General features: G+C 33.4%; 1 protein-coding gene and 1 pseudogene across 3 annotated transcripts; one reads left to right on the forward strand and one right to left on the reverse strand.

The window, feature by feature from the left end:
• The first annotated feature begins 4,515 nt into the window (after positions 1 to 4,515).
• On the forward strand, positions 4,516 to 5,869 carry LOC129900433 (probable leucine-rich repeat receptor-like protein kinase At1g35710; annotated as a pseudogene).
• Positions 5,870 to 6,922: 1,053 nt separating this feature from the next.
• LOC129899248 (vacuolar protein sorting-associated protein 2 homolog 3-like) lies at positions 6,923 to 18,180 on the reverse strand. 3 transcript variants are annotated; one of them, XM_055974135.1, is made up of 12 exons: positions 18,113 to 18,180; positions 17,833 to 17,877; positions 16,797 to 16,831; positions 16,562 to 16,612; positions 16,315 to 16,419; positions 16,151 to 16,222; positions 14,685 to 14,756; positions 14,495 to 14,575; positions 13,706 to 13,741; positions 13,529 to 13,584; positions 9,245 to 9,306; positions 6,923 to 7,154 (listed from the first exon to the last, which is right to left on the reverse strand). In XM_055974135.1, exons 1-11 carry the CDS (start codon positions 18,144 to 18,146, stop codon positions 9,294 to 9,296), a joined length of 600 nt encoding a protein of 199 aa, XP_055830110.1. In that variant the 5' UTR covers positions 18,147 to 18,180; the 3' UTR covers positions 6,923 to 7,154; positions 9,245 to 9,293. The 3 variants fall into 3 exon arrangements, with proteins under 3 accessions (XP_055830110.1, XP_055830109.1, XP_055830108.1); XM_055974134.1 differs by lacking the exon at positions 9,245 to 9,306 and adding an exon at positions 12,693 to 12,758; XM_055974133.1 differs by lacking the exon at positions 9,245 to 9,306.
• Positions 18,181 to 18,393: the final 213 nt, after the last annotated feature.

Raw genomic sequence — 18,393 nt, forward strand, 5'->3', positions numbered from 1 at the left:
AATAACAACAACAACAACAACAACAAGAACAACAACAACAACGACGACGACGACGACAACAACAACAACAACAAAAACAACGACGACGACGACGACGACGAAAATCCTTGAGGGATTTGAGGTTTTTGGTGCTTATATAAAGGCTCATATTCTCATTAATAATAAGAAGAAGTGATAGGTTTTTTAGCCACTTCAAAGTTAGAAATTTTTTTACCTTGGCTAGGATTTTGGACTCTTGTCTCTAGCCTAAAAGTTGTGAAAATTTTTAGCTTTCAATCTATATTTTTCTTCAATAAAAATAGGAGATTGAAGTTGAAATTTAGGCTAAGAATATTGTTTTTATAACATCGAACCCACGAAGGTTCGAGTCTAAATTTTTCAATTTTTCTTTTTTATGGATTGGAGTTCCATCAAGCTCTTGGGTGGTGGTAAAGTTGTCTTCCGCTCGTCGTCTTCAGTTTCGCTGCTCGGAAAGAGGTAAAATCTTTTCTTAGCTTTATTTTATTTAATTATTTCATGTTTTATATTTAGTTGATTTGTAGTGTTATTTTTTTAGTTAGCATGTATTAAGAATAATTAGATTAATGATAGAAATTTCTTATAGTTAGCATGTGTTAGGATTATTTCATGAAAGCTCTTAGTTTTGTTCATTATTTTTTCAAGTAGTTTTCTTTGACAATATAGTTTTTCATATTTTCAATTTCTTCTTTTAACATGATTTAAATAACAAAAATATGCTTAAAATTGTTATTTAATTAGAACTTTCATGGATTAATTGATTTAATTTTTTCTTTAAAATTTGAGCTAGTATAGCGTATATATTAAATCAGTGTTCTTTAGTTACTTAAATATATTTCTTTTTTCCTTTCCTTTGTTTACATATAATATATGTTGTGATTCACCTCTAGGATGCCCATCAATTTGATATCTTAACATATCCTGATATATTTCTTGATTTAGTTTAAAATGATTAGATGCTATGCAATTTTATTTTGGTGCATGTGATACCAATTCGAGTCCATCTTTGGACTCCATCCTTGCATATTGTTGAGTTTTGAGTCTTCCACCATCTTACTCAAATTACTGAAAGTTGATACATGAAAAAGAAGCTAATATTCATGGTTTGAATATTGATATTGGGTTGTATACACAGAATACAAGTGGAAAATAGTATCGTATACACTAATATACAGTATCTATACAGTCTGATATGCAAGAAAATAATGTTGTACACACTGATATACAGTGTATATATAGTCTAATATATAATTATATACAACAGATACAGGAAACAAACATGTGGTATACAGTGTGTATACAGTTCGATATACAGAAATAATGTTGTATACACTATATACAGTATATATATAGTGTATATACAACTGCGATATACAGTGGAATTGTGCTTAAGGCCCAAAACGCAGATGACCCAACAGCTAAATCTAGGCGTACATAAACTAAGTGTCGGGCCATATTTTCATGTGTTATTTATTATTTATTTATATTGATTCGGGTTGTAATAGTTTATTTACTTATGTTATTTATGCTTGCTTAGATATTAATTTTAATTTGTTTTAACTTAATTAGATTACCCCAAGGATAAACCAATTCATGTTAATTTACTCTTTAAATAATTTTCTACCTTTACTTAGTCATTTGATAAACTTTTACTTTTTTTTTTATATACATGTAAATTATTTTCAATGTTTAAGTTTGATCATTTTTTCTAAAAAATAATTCTAAAGTCTTTGTTTCCTTTTAAATTAATATTTTTTCAAAAGTTAATCAAATAATTTTTCAAATCATAGGATAACCACGAGTTAGAGGCTACTTTGAATGCTTAACACCTTCTCAAAGTGAAAATAAGAACCCCGTACCTTTAAAAAATTAAGTGTCGACTTTTCTTTTCTAAAATTGATTTTTTTTCTCTAAAGTTGAAATTAATTTTAAACCGTCTTTTTTCGACATAACAACTATAAGTCACAATAATCGATCCGCAAACCATCTTTGAAGTGACCACGTGTGAAGGGAAAGAATTGGAGTTTTTAATATCGACAAACCATCATCGGAGGTTGAGATATCTTAATCTATCTCTAATAAAAAAACTACTAATTTGCGATCTAGTTTTCTTCAATGGTCATTATATATTCCAACAAATTCCACAACATACTTTATCATATCAAAAAATAATCTTAGTGAAGAAATTCTTTTATTTGCAAAATTGGACTGAGAGTCATTAAAATTTAATTTTATCAAAAGATTCGAGCATGAGAATTTTTAATGGGTCAGACAAGTGGAGCGGGTCAATATACTGATTAAAATTGATAGTTATTCGTATTTAAAAAGTTTGGTTAGGAAAAAGTTCCACACCATCGTTATCTACCAGAAATATAACCTGAATTGGTTTAATCACTTTATAGGTGAAATGACAATAAACAAGTGGTTTTTTGTTACAAAACAGATAAAAATGACTTTCTGAATAGTTGAGTGACCATATGAAATCAATTCTTGACATCTGCTATATGAATTAGAGATAAAGAAGTCTAAATTTATTGATCAAAGACTGAGAATATTGGATATGGTCTACTATTTCAGAAATAAGAATTGAGAACCAAACATGTCTGTATCAATATATAATAACAAAACTATTTTGGCCACTTGGTTAAGTAGTTGGCTTACTGAGAATCGTTGACTTTTCATTTTTTTAAAAGTTTGGCTTGAATAAAGTTCCACTCCATCATTATCTATCAAAAATATAACTTGAATTGATTAAGTGACTTTATACGTGAAATGATAATAAGTAACTTTTCTGTTACAAAATAAAGAAAAGTAACTCTCTGAATAATTGAGTGGTCATATGAGAAATCAATTCTTGACATCTGCTACATGAATTAGAGATAATGTAACCTAGAAATTTATTGGTCAAAGACTAAGAATTATTAGATATGTTCCACTACTTTAGAGATAAGAATTGAGAACCAGACATGTCTGTATCATACACGAAGATTGGTCATTATCAATGTGTATGATAACAAAACTACTTTGGCCACTTTGACTAAGTCTTTGGCTTAATTAGATGTGTAACACCAAACAATCCAAAAATTGACTTCAAAATGACAATACTTTCTCTAATAGCAGCCAACAATTTGGAAAAAATGCGTAAATGTGTTGAACTATTCTATGCAAAAACAAGCATCTAAAACTTACTCCCTCTATCTTAATTTATGTGTCACAATCTGAATTTCAAGGGTCAAACAATTAATTGTCACCTTAAATTTAGGCATGAAGTCTTTTTATTTTTTAAAAATAAAATCTATATATTTGAAAACTATGTAAAAAGTAATATAAATCACAATAATTGATTCATAAACTATCTTCAGATAGCTCAATTAGTTGAGCTATCTTAATTTATCTCTAGAAACTATTGATTTGTCATCTAATTTTCTTCAAGGTCACTACCTATTCCAACAAATTCCACAAGATATTTCTTCATATCCATAAATAATCTTAGTGAAGAAATTTCCTTTATCTTTTTGCAATTTGATGTCACTGCAAATTCTAGATTTGGCTAGAAACAATTATGTTTCAATAAAACAAATTGAGATGACCATAGTTCCGGTAAGGAAAAGAAATAACTTATTATTCAAATGTGAAATTTACGAAAAAATGATAGTTCAAGCAGATGTATTTTTGACCAGTATCTCGAAATTTTCTTTGGATCTTGCTCAGCTTATGATATAGGATTTGATTTATAGTTTCTTTTTAGTTTTATAAGCAAGCTTTTTCTTCACTTGGGAAAATGTAACATTATGAATTTTGATGATATATCAAGTTTAAGTAAGATTTTAACGTATTCAATAAATGTTATGTGTATTGAATGAAGTGTAAGCATTTCTACTTACAGCATATATAACTTACAAATTCAAAGAAACTAAGAGGAACTTAAAACTATCGCATTCTTGTTTGTCTAAAGAGTATACAATGGGAAAAGAAAAAAAGTTGGAATCTTGACTTGGAAGTCAAGATCTATACACCAACCAACACGGTTATCCTATAACCAATCAATTTCATTTTGGAATCTTGATTCGAAATGTCTTTTCTCAAAGTCTGTACAACAATATTACTTTTATTATGATTAATCAACCTTTTTGATTTTTCAACTTGAAAGGTGTTTGCCCCGGTCTATACACCAACTAAGAAAAATCTAAATTCATGATGAAATAACAATTTCTTACTTGACTACCGTTAGATTACATAGTCTTCACATATGGTGTTACATACTAAGATGGTAATTTTTGATCCACTAGTCTGTGGAAACATGCATCGTACGTTTGTCCCCTAATCATATTTTTGTACAATTAAAAATTATTAATTTTACCATTTAAATTTTGTTAATTAAAAAAACTATGGCAATGGGATGGTATATTTTCACTATGGCAAGAAGTATGTAAAGCTAAGCAAGATAATATAATCTCTAAATTCTGGTGTCACTGGTACACTCTATGCTTTTCCGTTTTCATCTCTCCTTCTCTTGAGAATCTTGATCTTAGCATTAACCATTTCTCTGGCACCATTCCAGGAGAAATAGGTTACTTGTGGTCTCTTACTGAACTATATTTGAGTTTTAACTCTCTTAATGGTTCTATTCCTTCTTCATTGGGGAATCTGAGCAACTTGTCTAATTTGCATCTTGGTGGTAATCAGCTTTCTGGTTCTATTCCTTCTTCATGGGGAATTTGAACAACTTGTCTACTTTGGATCTTTATAGCAATCAGCTTTCTGGCTCTATTCCTTCTTCATTGGGAAATTTGAATAACTTGTCTAATTTGTATCTTGATAGAAATCAGCTTTCTGGTTCTATTCCTTCTTCATTGGGGAATTTGAACAACTTGTCTATTTTGTATCTTTCTGATAATCATCTTTCTGGCTCTATTCCTGAAGAATTTGGTTACTTGAGGTCTCTTTATGTACTATCTTTGGGTAATAACTCTCTTAATGGTTCTATTCCTGCTTCATGGGGGAATTTGAACTTCTTTTCTATTTTGGATCTTTCTTATAATCATCTTTCTGGCTCTATTCCTGAAGAATTAGGTTACTTGAGGTCTCTTACTACACTAAATTTGGGTAATAACTCCTTAATGGTTCTATTCCTGCTTCATTGGGGAATTTGAGAAATTTAGAACTTCTGTTTCTCAATGATAACAATCTCACTGAGGAATTTCCTTCATTTGTGTGCAATTTAACATCACTGCAAGTGTTGTATATGACGAGAAACAACTTGAAGGGAAAAATCCCCCAATGTTTGGGTAATATCAGTGGCCTCCAGATTTTGACAATGTCACATAATCATCTCAGAGGAGAGATCCCTTCATCTATTTCCAAGTTAACATCACTACTAATTCTGGATTTGGGCAGAAACAATCTGGAGGGAGCAATTCCACAATGTGTTGGCAATATTAGTAGCCTCCAGGTTTTTGATATGCAGAACAACAAACTTTCTGGGACTCTTCCAACAAATTTTAGCATTGGAAGTTCACTTATAAGTCTCAACTTGCATGGAAATGAACTAGAGGGGAAAATCCCTCGACCTTTAGCCAGTTGCAAGGAGTTGCAAGTTCTTGATCTAGGAAATAATCATCTCAATGACACAGGCTAAAAATTTGTAATTGTTTGACTCACTATCTTATTTTTTCAGATGCCAAGAATAAGTAGACGGCGACATAATGGATTTGGTTCTTTCTGCAGCTTATGATATAGGATTTGATTTATAGTTTCTTTTTAGTTTTACAAGTAAGCTTTTTCTTCACTTGGGAAAATGTAACATTATGAATTTTGATGATATATCAAGTTTAAGTAATATTTTAACGTATTCAATAAATGTTGTGTGTATTGAATGAAGTGTATGCATTTCTCTGATCCTTAGCTACTTACTGCATATATAACTTACAAATTCAAAGAATCTAAGAGGGACTTAATTATGAATAAACCTTTGCACAAGCTGAAAAATGTGTTATCTATTTTAACAAAACCATATTTTCATCATATAAAAGTAACTGAAACAAGCAGTTTCTTTCTTTCTATATGTCTTGTTGAAACTGATCATTGTTTTTCAGCAACTGTTGCATTCTTGTTTGCCTAAAGAGTATACAATGGGAAAACGGTTATCCTATAATCAATCAATTTCGATTTGAAATGTCTTTTCTCAAAATCTGTACAACAAATATTACTTTTATTATTATTAATCAAACTTTTTGAATTTTAAACTTGAAAGGTTTTTGCCCCAGTCTATACACCAACTAAGAAAAATCTAAATTCATAATGAAATAACAATTTCTTACTTGACTACCGGTAGATTACATAGCCTTCACATATGGTGTTACATGCTAAGATGGTTATTTTTGATCCACTAGTCTGTGGAAACGTGCATTGCACGTTTGTCCCCTAATCATATTTTTCTACAATTAAAAATTATTGATTTTACCATTTAAATTTTGTTAATTAAAAAACTATGGCAATGGGATGGTGTATATTCAATCTGACAAGAAGTATGTACATCTAAGCAAGATAATATTATCTCTAATGATGATATGAATATATCATCCGTTTTGAGTTTTCAGTCGTAGCTATCATGGGGCTATACATTTGATTGCCTCTAAGCCAAATCGAAAGGGATACGTGGAGGGTCAGCAACACAAATATATAATCCTGAATTGTCTTACAATAGGTGATTACTTCCCAACTGCCTAACCACTGTGCCCTGCCTAACCACCGGTGGCACAGTTACCCAATACCTATGTTGGTGGGAGGTAGTAGGTACCCGATTAAATAATCGAGGTTTACATATGTTGCTCTGGACACCACCATTATTAAACAAAATGCACACGCACTAGCACATGAGAGTAGAAAATTTCATGACAAGAGATGAAAGAAAAGTCATGACAAGATTGACTTTATCAAACAACAAAATACATTGTTTGTAGCTTTTGGACAACCATTTATCATCACAACTATGTACATAAATTTCAACTATGTACATATATTTTACAGGAATCATGTTTTATGTGTGGTGAAACTCCATACGGACTAGTCCAAGATATTGAGATCAAGGATTTCTAAGCGCAGCCAATCTCTTCTCCAGATCATCGATCCCTGAACTGCCAACACGAAGGTACAACAACAAAATGTACATGAGCGAGTTAATGAGATCAAAGAGCATGAAAAATGCACTTCATACTAATAATACGATATGATTATTTACAGGAAGAAAAGAAAAATAGCAAACCAAAAGCGCAACATACTTTATCCGTCAAGGAGCAGTGCACTCAAGATGTCTAGTAATTTTGCTTGAGGATACAGTAGTACTTGAGTTAAAATTAGTTCACCATTGACCATTATTGCCTAGTTGTAATAGCTCCTATTATGTATTCCGTTTTTAGTCTCTACTCATTTCTTTTCAGTTTTTTAAAGTAGCTCAGACAAAGTTGGACTACAATTTTTGTGGTTTTAATTGTTAAATTGATAAGTTTGAACCGCCAAGAGATTGTAAAAGATTACACTCGATTTATTGAGCTCAGTTGAGATTAAGCTGATAGCTCAGATCAACGGCTCCAACACCAAGGTAGTCGAGTGAAGAACAGCTTTAACTAGGTTTGCAATTTCTAGCGAAGGATGCACGTGAATGAAACCTAGCTCTGTAGTTCTTTTTTTGATTCTTTTTTGAATAACTGAGAAATATGTTGTTTCTAACTTCAAAACTCGGTGTATATTTGAGCCTCTTTCCTCTATCCTTCTCCATTAAAATATTAAACTTCATTCACCAATAGAATTTGAACCCGCGTTGTGTGCCTACCACACATTCTTCTTCGTCACACTTCCTTTATTGTTAAACCAAAGCCCTAAACTTCTTCTTTTTTTCTTTTTTTGTAATTGTGGTATCCTCGACAAATTTCATGAGATACCTGTCACTTCCTACCAGGAACATGTAACACCCCTAAAAATATTAAGCTAAGATTCGAACCATTTTTCGTATGCAAATAGGCCCAAACCGGATGACTTCTAAGTTATGCATAGATGTTAAGATCCTTTCCAAGGTATTTGAAGTGTATTGGATATGGTTTAGAGTCATAAGGAACCTCAAACACCAAGTTAAGTTCAAAGTATTCCTATCAGCTAAGTTTTCACATGAGTTCATATAAAGGTCAACTTCAAACGACCATATCTCTCCGCTTATAAAGAGCTAGGTGGCCCATGACCTATCAAATTAAAGGACTATGAGTCTTATTTCCAACGCCGCCAAGTTTCAGTCATTTGGAGTTCGGAGTAGAAAGTTATGACTGTTTTATTGAAGCATGTCTGGACTGGGCAATTCGACCAATTGAAGGTCAATTCGGCGATTCGCCGAATGGGTTCGGTGCATCACCGATTGAGCTTGCTGAATGGACCCGAAAACCTCCAAAAGCTGTTATTTTAGGTGATCTGAAGCTCCCATTCGGTGGTTCGCTGAATAGGTCAGCAAAGGGACCTCCAGATCGCCGATTTGGCCGACAGGACTCATTAAAAAGTTTTCTTTTTTTTCAATTTTTATGGTTTTCTAACTCTCCCAGAAGGGTATTATTGACCTTTTACCCTCAATTAACTTCTCTAAGTCCATCTTATGACCTAATAACCTCCCAATTCATTCCAAACCCTCAGACAATTAAATTCATACGTTCTAAGTTATTTCAAGAGGAGAAAAAAACTAGGGTTTCAAGAGCATTCGTCGAGTTTTTCAAAGTTCTTCAAGAATCTAATTCTTCTAGGTATGTAATGTTAGTCATAGCATTGGATTGAGTTCATCCACGTGCCCTACATCTAAATTCTATCGTCAAAGAGTTGAGTTGAGTTTTAACCGTAGTTTCTTTGTGTCACGCCCCGAGAGGGTACACTAGGCGTGGCCGGCACTCAGAAACCATCTCTGGCTTCCGAGAGAACCACTTGGTCTCATTACTCATTTGTTCATCAGCGGAAGACTTAAGAATACTAATGTGGGCTTGTCATCATCAATATTAAAAGAAAAAAAATGATAATTCTTAGAAGAAGTAGTTTCTAAGGAGAACTACTCGGATTACATCATCAAACACTGTCTATGAAGCCTCTAATACTCTTAGATGGTGCCAATGACATGTCCATGGCTACCTCAAAAGAAACATCACACTCAAAAATAATAAAAGGATAAGGAGTTCCTTCGAATACAAGAAGGACTCACCAAATAGCCGAAAAGAAATGATCTTCAACGATGCGCCTATTGAGGATCTCTAACACTTGTATCTGCATCATAAAACGATGCAGGTCGAATGACATCAGTACGTGGAATGTACGAGTATGTAAAATGGCAGGAAGGTAAGGACAGATATCAAGAAACTCCTCTCAAGAAAACTCAGCTCAGAACTCAACATCATCTCAACATCAATATGTAATGCAAGTTTAAAATATAATAATAAAAATAATAGTAATAAGCAATGCTTACTCAGTTGGGAGTTTCTCTAATCGACAACCATCACTTATGAGCTAGCAATGATACAACGAAGCGATGTCGTTGCCACATCCATCCAATACCTTGCCAGGGTAAAGGACATCACTATCTTGGATCCACTCATCAAAGTCCTCTTTTTGGGACTTAAGAGGTATAGCCTCCATCCTACGCTGGCTACGTAGTTCTGGGGTTTGAGTCAATTAAACTCTTACCCAACTCGGTGCTCAATACTATTCCCAAAATATGTGCTCATATTAAACTCATCATCTAGTCTCATTGGACTTTAATTTAAATCATCAAACTCATTTCATTTCATGTTCATCAATCATTATACTTCCAAAAACATCATTTACATCTCATCAAAACATCTTGGTCAAAATATCATTTTCTCAAATTCATTCAAATTCAACTCTTTTGCTCTTTCAAAACTCAATAAAATACATATATAGTATTAATTCATATAACTCTCTTTTTATCAATGAAAAATAATAAAAAGCCAACATCTTTACTCAAAACATGTGTAAAAATATTCATGAACATCAAATCAATTAGGATTCATGGGGAAGTAGCCATGAACAATAATTCCAATAATATGAGAGATAAGAATAATAATAATATTAATGCATAATATATCAAACTCAATAGAAGAAGAATTATTTCATTTAGAATTCAAGATTTGGATAAAACTCAACTATAACTCAATTATAATGAATTTAAATATTGGTGCATGGACGAACTCAATTCAATGCTATGAAAGCCTTACATACCTTAAATCGGAAGTTTTACTTCGAATTAGAACACTCTTGGACCTCTAGCCTTTTCTTCTCGCCGGTTTGTTTTGTGTACTACCCGGAGTATAAGAATCACTGGAGTAGTATTTTTATACTACTAAAACTAAAACTATATTTGAGAAGAAGTATATAGAGAGAAGAGTTGCTTAAGAAAGCTTGGTGAATAAAATGAGGAAATAAGGTGGGTATTTATAGGTGTGGAGGAGGGACCTAACAATAAATAAACATAATCATAAAGGATGATCTTAAAAATTCAATGAAGAATTTTGATGTCATGGATGATGTCAAATGGTTCTAGATCTTTGTATGGTAGGTGAGATGAAATATCTTTTAACGGAATATTCATTTTCGAAGCTGCGTTTGAATAAGATAAATTCCTTATTAGGATTTGGTGTCTTCATAAGAATTGTAGATATAGAAGTGTAGTTTCAGTTAGTTCAAGAATCATCCGATTTGGAGCATTCTACATAGAGATATGAATTTTATTCTACAAATACTCCATTCCGTAACAGCACTATGTCTTGCAAAGATCAATTTATTTGATCTACTTAAACTCCGAATCTTAAAATGTGTTCTTCATGAAAGTTGTAGGTAATGATGTTGTGATTACTCAGAAATTTGAATCACCTAATTTGGACCATCCTATGAAAAGTTATGCCCAAATTACTTTAGGCATGAGAGAACATGATCAAAATACTTTAGGCATGAGAGAACATGATCAAAATACTTTTAGAATATGATCAAAATACTTTAGAATATGATAAAAATACTTTAGGCATGAGAGAAATGATCAAAATACTTTTAGAACATGATCAAAATACTTTAGAATATGATAAAAATACTTTAGTCATGAGAGAACATGATCAAAATACTTTTAGAATATGATCAAAATACTTTAGAACATGATCAAAATTCTTTAGTCATGAGAGAACATAATATAATCAAAATACTTTAGTAATGAGAGAAATAATTATGATCAAAATACTTTAGACATGAGAGATCATAATAAAATCAAAATACTTTAGTCATTAGAGAACATAATTATGATCAAAATACTTTAGTAATGAGAGATCATAATATGATAAAAATATTTTTAGGCATGAGAGATCATAATATAATCAAAATACTTTAGTAATGAGAGAAATAATTATGATCAAAATACTTTAGGCATGAGAGATCATAATATAATCAAAATACTTTAAAACATTTTTATGTCTTCATATAAGGACCTTTCATAAATCAAAAAAAAAATTAATGCATTTGAGAGACAACATAAACTAACATAAGATAGGTGATTAAACTTCAAATATTTAATAATCTATGCAATTAGAATCATGATATGAAAATCCATAAAGTTTCATACTTGAATTAAATAGTTTTTTTGATAATTTATTTGGACTTCATGAATGAAAGGATCCATGAATCAATAACATTTTAAGGGGTGTTACACTTTGAATTTCGAATTGGTAATTTCTTCCCTCATTGAGTTATATATAATTATGCATTAAGATTATTTTTGTTTCTACACCTTGAATTCTTGAGATTGTTGTTCATGATTTCATTCGCATGAACCCTAGTTGAGTTGATGATCATTACATTAACATGCATTTATTTTGAGTTGATGAGAATGATTTTCATGCATTAAACGAAGTATGATTTTAAATTGAATCTATGCATTTTTTATTGAGTTTTGAAAGGGCATGAGATGAGTTTTGAGAAGTCTCTTAAATTTCTGTTTTTGAGCAATGAGTATTATTGATAAAAAAATGAGTTGAATTTGAGAAGTCTCTAAATTATTATTTTAATCACGAATATTAATATATTTAAAACATATATTTTGAGATTGAGAAGTTCAATTATGTTTTTTTTTTAAAATGCATTCATTGAGTTGAGATTGTATCTAATTCAAAGAGAAGAGATGAGTTGAGAAGAGTTGAGTAAATTGATGTATAGTCCAATGAGACTAGATGAGATGTATTTTGATTATTGTACTCACTTGATGTATATGAGTATAATAAAATATTTCGAAAGTAGTATTGAGCACCGATTTGGGTAAGAATAGAGGCAACTCAAACCCCATAAACTACGTAGCCAGCGTAGGATAGAGGCAAAGCCTCACTTGTCCCAAATAAGAGGACTTTTGATGTGGATCTAGAGATGTGACGTCCTTTACCCTAGCAAAGTATTGGACGGATGTGGCAACGATATCGCTTTGTTGTATCATCACTAGCCCATAAATGATGGTTGTCGGTTAGAGAAACTCCCCAAGAGAAAAGTATTATATTTTTATATACAGAGTTGCATTTACTTATTTATATCTTTTGAAGCATCCTTTTACATATATTGCATGCCTTATTGAGTTGAACTATATTCAGAGTTGAGTTGAGTACCTTTGAGTAAGTTTCCTTTCATCCATTTTACACACTCATACATTCCATGTACTGACGTCACTTGACCTACATCGTTTTATGATATAGATATAAGTGTTAGAAATCATCAATAGGCGCACCGTTGAGGATCTATCTTCTCTAGTTTTTGGTGAGACCTCTTTGTATTTAGAGGAGCTGCTTAATTGTCTGCTTTATGTTATTTCATTATTTCTTGAGGTAGTTATGGGCTTGCCTCAGCACCTTTCTAGTAGTTAATAGAGGCTTCATAGACTGAGTCGAGTGGAGTCATGTCAAGTCTTTTAGAGTCAGTTTTGAAAATCGTATTCTATGATTACAATTCTACCATATGTCTTTTTCATTCCGTCGAAAATCGTTACAACTTTCATTATTGAGTTATGATATTGACTTACATCTTTATATGAGTACTTTAAGTTATTATTTAAAGATTGAGGAGACAGTTTTAAAAAGCACACTTGATGTTACTCTTTTATCGAGTTAACCAGGCCAAATGGTTCGCCTGGACCACCAATGGTTTCCGAGTGCCAGCCACGTCCAGGGTGTAGGCTTGGGGCGTGACACAACATGTATTAAATAACTTTGTCCACCAAAGCTAGAATAGATTGTAAAATTACCTAGTGTTTGTCTAGTTGGAATTTGAACTTGAGACCTTATGGTACTCAACCCACATCATTAATCAGTAGGTCACACCCTTGGGTACACTTATTTCTTTATTTATTATTTTGGCTTCATAGGTTTATCTCTCGAAAAAGCAAGTGAGTGAAGGAAATGGGAAATAAAGAAACAAGAAGACCATATCAAAAGAAAATGATACGAACCTGCTTGATTCCTCGGTCCTTTTTCCAGCAATTTTGCCCTTGGGAGCCACTAACAACTGTCCAGATTAAAACACGGGATCTTCAATTTAACACTGTAATTGTCGGCACCCGACTCGTTTACTTCTTTTAAGTAAGAATACTACTTGTTCCAATGTGAACCAATAATGAAGAACTAACCTGTGAGGCAATATCGACTCCAATTTCATCAAGGACCTGCAAAAATAAGACTGAGTTAACGTGCAAGAAGCCGATAAGTAGGTGGGACCATGTGTATAGAAATTTACGTGTAGATATATATATTTTAATGCACTTCAATAATTGTTCGATTTTTAGAAGGAATATTCCACATTCAATCATCATTCCATTTTCAATGAAAATGCATATGCAATATATGGTGCAAAACTTCATCACCATTTGAATCTGAGATCCTGGGGTCCTAAATGGAGCCGACTGAACCTCTAAACAATTAAAAAGGTCCAAAACATACTCCGACACGGCTTCCACCTTTAGTGTGAGGGACATATTTAGACCTTTTTATCTCAAGGGTATATTTGAGAAAGCAGATAATGTTGGGGGCTTTTATGAGCTGATAGATTAATGAATGACATATATAATACAAATCACTAACATTAGGGGCATTTTTTGCCATTTTCCATAAAAAGAAGCCAGAATAATACATTCTATTAAGAAGATAATGATCCTGAAGACACCCATAATGACATCACGACCATCGTTTATTTACTAGGTGACCGATGTCTTTGATCCTTTGGTTTTCGCAGGAAAGGATAAGGGTTCCCAAACTTAATGTGTGAGTTTTATGAAGACTTGCATCACTAGAGAAATCCAAACATAATGGATAGTTTCAATTAAATCAACTACTAAAATAGCATAAAGTAAACATGCATTGCTTGGTGCAGTCCACTAACTATTTTCAGTCATTACGGAAAGGGGGTTTGAAAAGCATACCTGATTTGTCAAATCTTCAGTTTCCTCTTCTGCTTCATCGTCATCTATAGCATCATCTATGACATCTGACATCATTTCAGTCTACATATACGAACACCATATTATTGAGTGGACTTCTAATAATCTGAGTTGACATGAAGGAGATATGATTTTATTTTAGATTCAGCAGATAATGTGCAATCAGTCTTACCGTCATATCCAATTGAGCTGATTGCTTCTGGAAATCTTGCATCACCTTCGCTTGCTTTGCAGGGTCCATTTGCTGCATTGAGTCAACTGATAATTATTACAATTTAGAAGGAATGAAGGTGACTTCACACACAACACAAATGTCATGTTTTAATGAGTAATATGAAAATAAATAATGGAGGCAGGAAGAAAAAGGAACAAAGAAAAAAGGAGTCAACAAACACGAAAGGATCAAACTTCTAGCCCCCATCTTTAATTTCTCCACAAGGAGCGACGAGGGTTCAAGAGAACGAGAAGTAGCGTCCCACCAACCAATGAAGAATGCAGGAACCCTCTCATCAAGACATCCATCTCCATGTATATGAAGATGAACACAACAACAACATACCTAGTGTAATCCCACTAGTGGGGTCTGGGGAGGGTGGGTGAATGCTGACCTTACCCCTACCTTTGTGGGTAGAGAGGTTGTAAAAAACGTTATGATGAAAATATTGAAAACAGAAAAGTAGTGACATCAAATAGTAAAGATAACCAAAGAATAAGAAACAACAGTAGGAATAAAATAAAATTGAAGAATAAGATAATGCAAGCACAATAGTGATAATACTGCTAAGGGAGTAGATAGGTGCTCCAAACTAGACCCATGCTCTACCATTGGAAAAGAAGAGATCACTCGACTACATACTAACCGTCTACCCTATTCCTTGACCTCAATGCTCTCCTGTCTAGGGTCATGTCCTCGTTGAGCTGGAATGTGTGATGTCATGTCTACTCACCTCTCGCCAAATCTTCATCGATCTATCTCTACCTCTCCTTAAACTATCGTTGTCCACCGCAGCTCCTCACTGGAGCGTCTATGCTTCTCTTCACATGCCCAAACCATCTCAATCTCGCTTCCCGTATCGTATCCTGCACGGTGGCCACTCCACCTTGTCCCGTATATCTTCATTCCAAACCTTGTCCCTCCTAGCATGCCTATACATTCATCTAAGCATCCTCATTTATGCTACCTTCATCCTCAGAACGTTACAGTTCTTGACTGGACAACACTCAACCCCGCACAACAAGGTCGGTCTAACAACCACACTATAGAACCTACCATTAAGTCTCAGTGACACATTTTTACTACAAAAGACACCGAATGCGAGCCTCCATTTCATCCACCCTGCTCCCATACTGTGCGAGTCTCCCCATTTCCTTGAATTATAGCCCCATGTTCATGAAGATGAGCTTACATTTCATTCTCTCTTTTTTCAAGAATAAGAAAAGATTTGAGATTTTTTTTTATATTTCAATCTCTCATACAACAAAAACAATAACAAACCAAGTGCAGTCCCAAAAGCGTGGTCTGGGTAGGGTAGAGTGTACGCAGACCTTACCTCTAACGCGAGGAGGTAGAGAGGCAATTCTCTCATACAAACAAATGGAAAAATTTAAATTAGATATCATGATCTTTGGCCATCAAACCTTATTCATAGCAGTCATAGCCTTAGTGGCTCCTTTCATGCCTGCAGCAACCGAAGATTGGGCAGATATTGCCTGCAAAGGGCATAAAGCTTTTCAAATACATCCGTAAAAGAGGAATGAAGAACTGAAATCAGTAAGCATGTAACATGGACTTGGCAGAGCACCTGTGTGTGAGTCGCTATACCTCTCATTTGAGCCCGACTACCTTGCAAGTTGGCTATTTGCTGTCTAAGCCTGATTAACTGACGTGCAAGAACTTTTGTTGCTGTCTGAAAATGCAGAGAGAAAAGCAGATGACACGTGAGTTCCAAATGATATAGTACCATCTGAGTACCTCAGCTGTTACTTAAGCAGAAACACAATAAAGTACAACTGCTAATTTAGACTCCGGGAATGGTGCTCGAGACCCACCTCATTTCCAGTTTTAGCAGTCCTTTTTATTTCAGCAACAAGTTTTTTTTCCTGTCCCATTTAAAAAAGAAATAAAAATATCTCTTATTGATGTAATATCATGTTAAGAACCAGAAGTAAAGGAAGTTGATATAAATGAAAAGTTATATAAGCTCTAAAATCGTAAAAAGATGCATCTCATGAACACATGCAATCACTTTCAAGAACAGTCATCAGAAAGAAGATCCAGACATACCTCTGATTGTAAAGCAGAAATTTCCTTCTCAATACCTACATCACAATTTTAAAACTTAAATGACTTAATAGTTACTTACAAGAAGCATCTTCCACACACCCAAAATAAAATTGTGGATATCAGTATGATTGTCTTCATAATTTGCCCTCTATATTGACAGAGATTGTGTGCGTCTTCTGATGGGAAAGAAATTACAACTTATTAATGAATTATTACCATATGAATTCCCTATTCACAGAACGTGGTTTAATCTACTTTACCTACAATTGAACATCATCTCATCCAGTTCCCTAACATATTTAAGCTAACATAAAGTTGCCCAAGTAGAATGAATGGTATATGTATATTCATTTCAACGAAATGGGTAATGAAAGAAATTTTTCCGTAGTTGGAAAAATGTGCGAGCCAATCCAGGCAGCGGATCATGCAGGGAAATTTAGCATCTTTTACATCTTGCACAATTAGAAAGGCCTAGGCTGAACTTAATAGCATTGCTGTGGCACCCAAGGGTTGCCTTAATGGTTAATGAAGTGGGTTGAGAACCATGAGGTCTCAGATTCACTTCCCAGAGGAGGCAAACAACTAGGTGATTTCTTCCTATCTATCCAAGCCTTGGTGGATAGAGTTACCCGGTACATGTGCTAGTGGAAGGTGGCAGGTGCCCCGTAGAACTAATCAAGGTGTGCGCAATGCCAAAACACTATGGTTATCAAAAAGAAAATATTTAGCACTGTTGTCATCTATGCTACAAGCAGCTACAGCAGAAGATGCTTAATAAAAACTGGAGTATCTTATACAAGGTATATCAGGCCCATTTAACTTCTATCTCACTTGTATACCTCAGGTTTTCGATAACTATTTTCTGATTGGAATTAACATAATTTTCTATCAACTATCAAAATCAATACTGGCATAGCTCGTAAAGCCCCTAAAGTCAGATATTTGTATAGTTCAATTTTGAGACAATGGGTGTCCTATGAGCTCAATGTATCTTGTGCTAAGGGAAAGGGGGAACAAAAGTGTAAAACTGTTTTACCTCTGGTGGAATGAGTCACTTCTCTTCTACTCTCTCGAAGCGCCTCTGTCAACAAAAAAAAATCATAACTTTAGCTCAATTTTATGAATGATCAAACACCAAGAATCATAAAAACTCAATTTTTTTCAAGAGTTTCCAACAATCAATCAACTAATCCTCAATCCCAAATCAATCAGTTTTCATGATATGAATCATATATATGTATTCTAAGGCAGCAATTACGTAAATAAACAAAAGGGGTTCTTCAAAAAATTGACTTTTGATGAAATAAAAATCGAACCTTTGGCATTGGGTTTCTTGGAGAAGATGTTCATATTTTGGGATTGTGGGTCTGATAATTGAATGGAATTTGATATTTTTAACTCAAAGAGGAGACTTTTATATTCTTTTCCAAAGCCCCAAAAGTTTTGGTTATTACATTAGTAAGCCACAAAATTCATTTGGATAGTTGGTTAGAATTACACGAGTACATTAATAATACAGGAATTTATTAAGAAGAAATTTATCTTTAATTAATATAAGAAATAATTATACATGATTTAGGGATCATTTGGTTTGTGT

This window comes from Solanum dulcamara, chromosome 8, assembly GCF_947179165.1.
Source record: "Solanum dulcamara chromosome 8, daSolDulc1.2, whole genome shotgun sequence".
Classification (NCBI taxonomy): Eukaryota; Viridiplantae; Streptophyta; class Magnoliopsida; order Solanales; family Solanaceae; genus Solanum; species Solanum dulcamara.

Coding starts and splice junctions, on each gene's coding strand:
- LOC129899248 (XM_055974133.1), bottom strand. CDS start 18,146: ATGAACATCTTCTCCAAGAAACCCAATGCCAAAG. Junction 16,832..17,832: donor AGTGACTCATTCCACCAGAG/GTAAAACAGTTT, acceptor ATTGTGATGTAG/GTATTGAGAAGGAAATTTCT. Junction 16,420..16,561: donor CTGCTAAAACTGGAAATGAG/GTGGGTCTCGAG, acceptor CTGCATTTTCAG/ACAGCAACAAAAGTTCTTGC.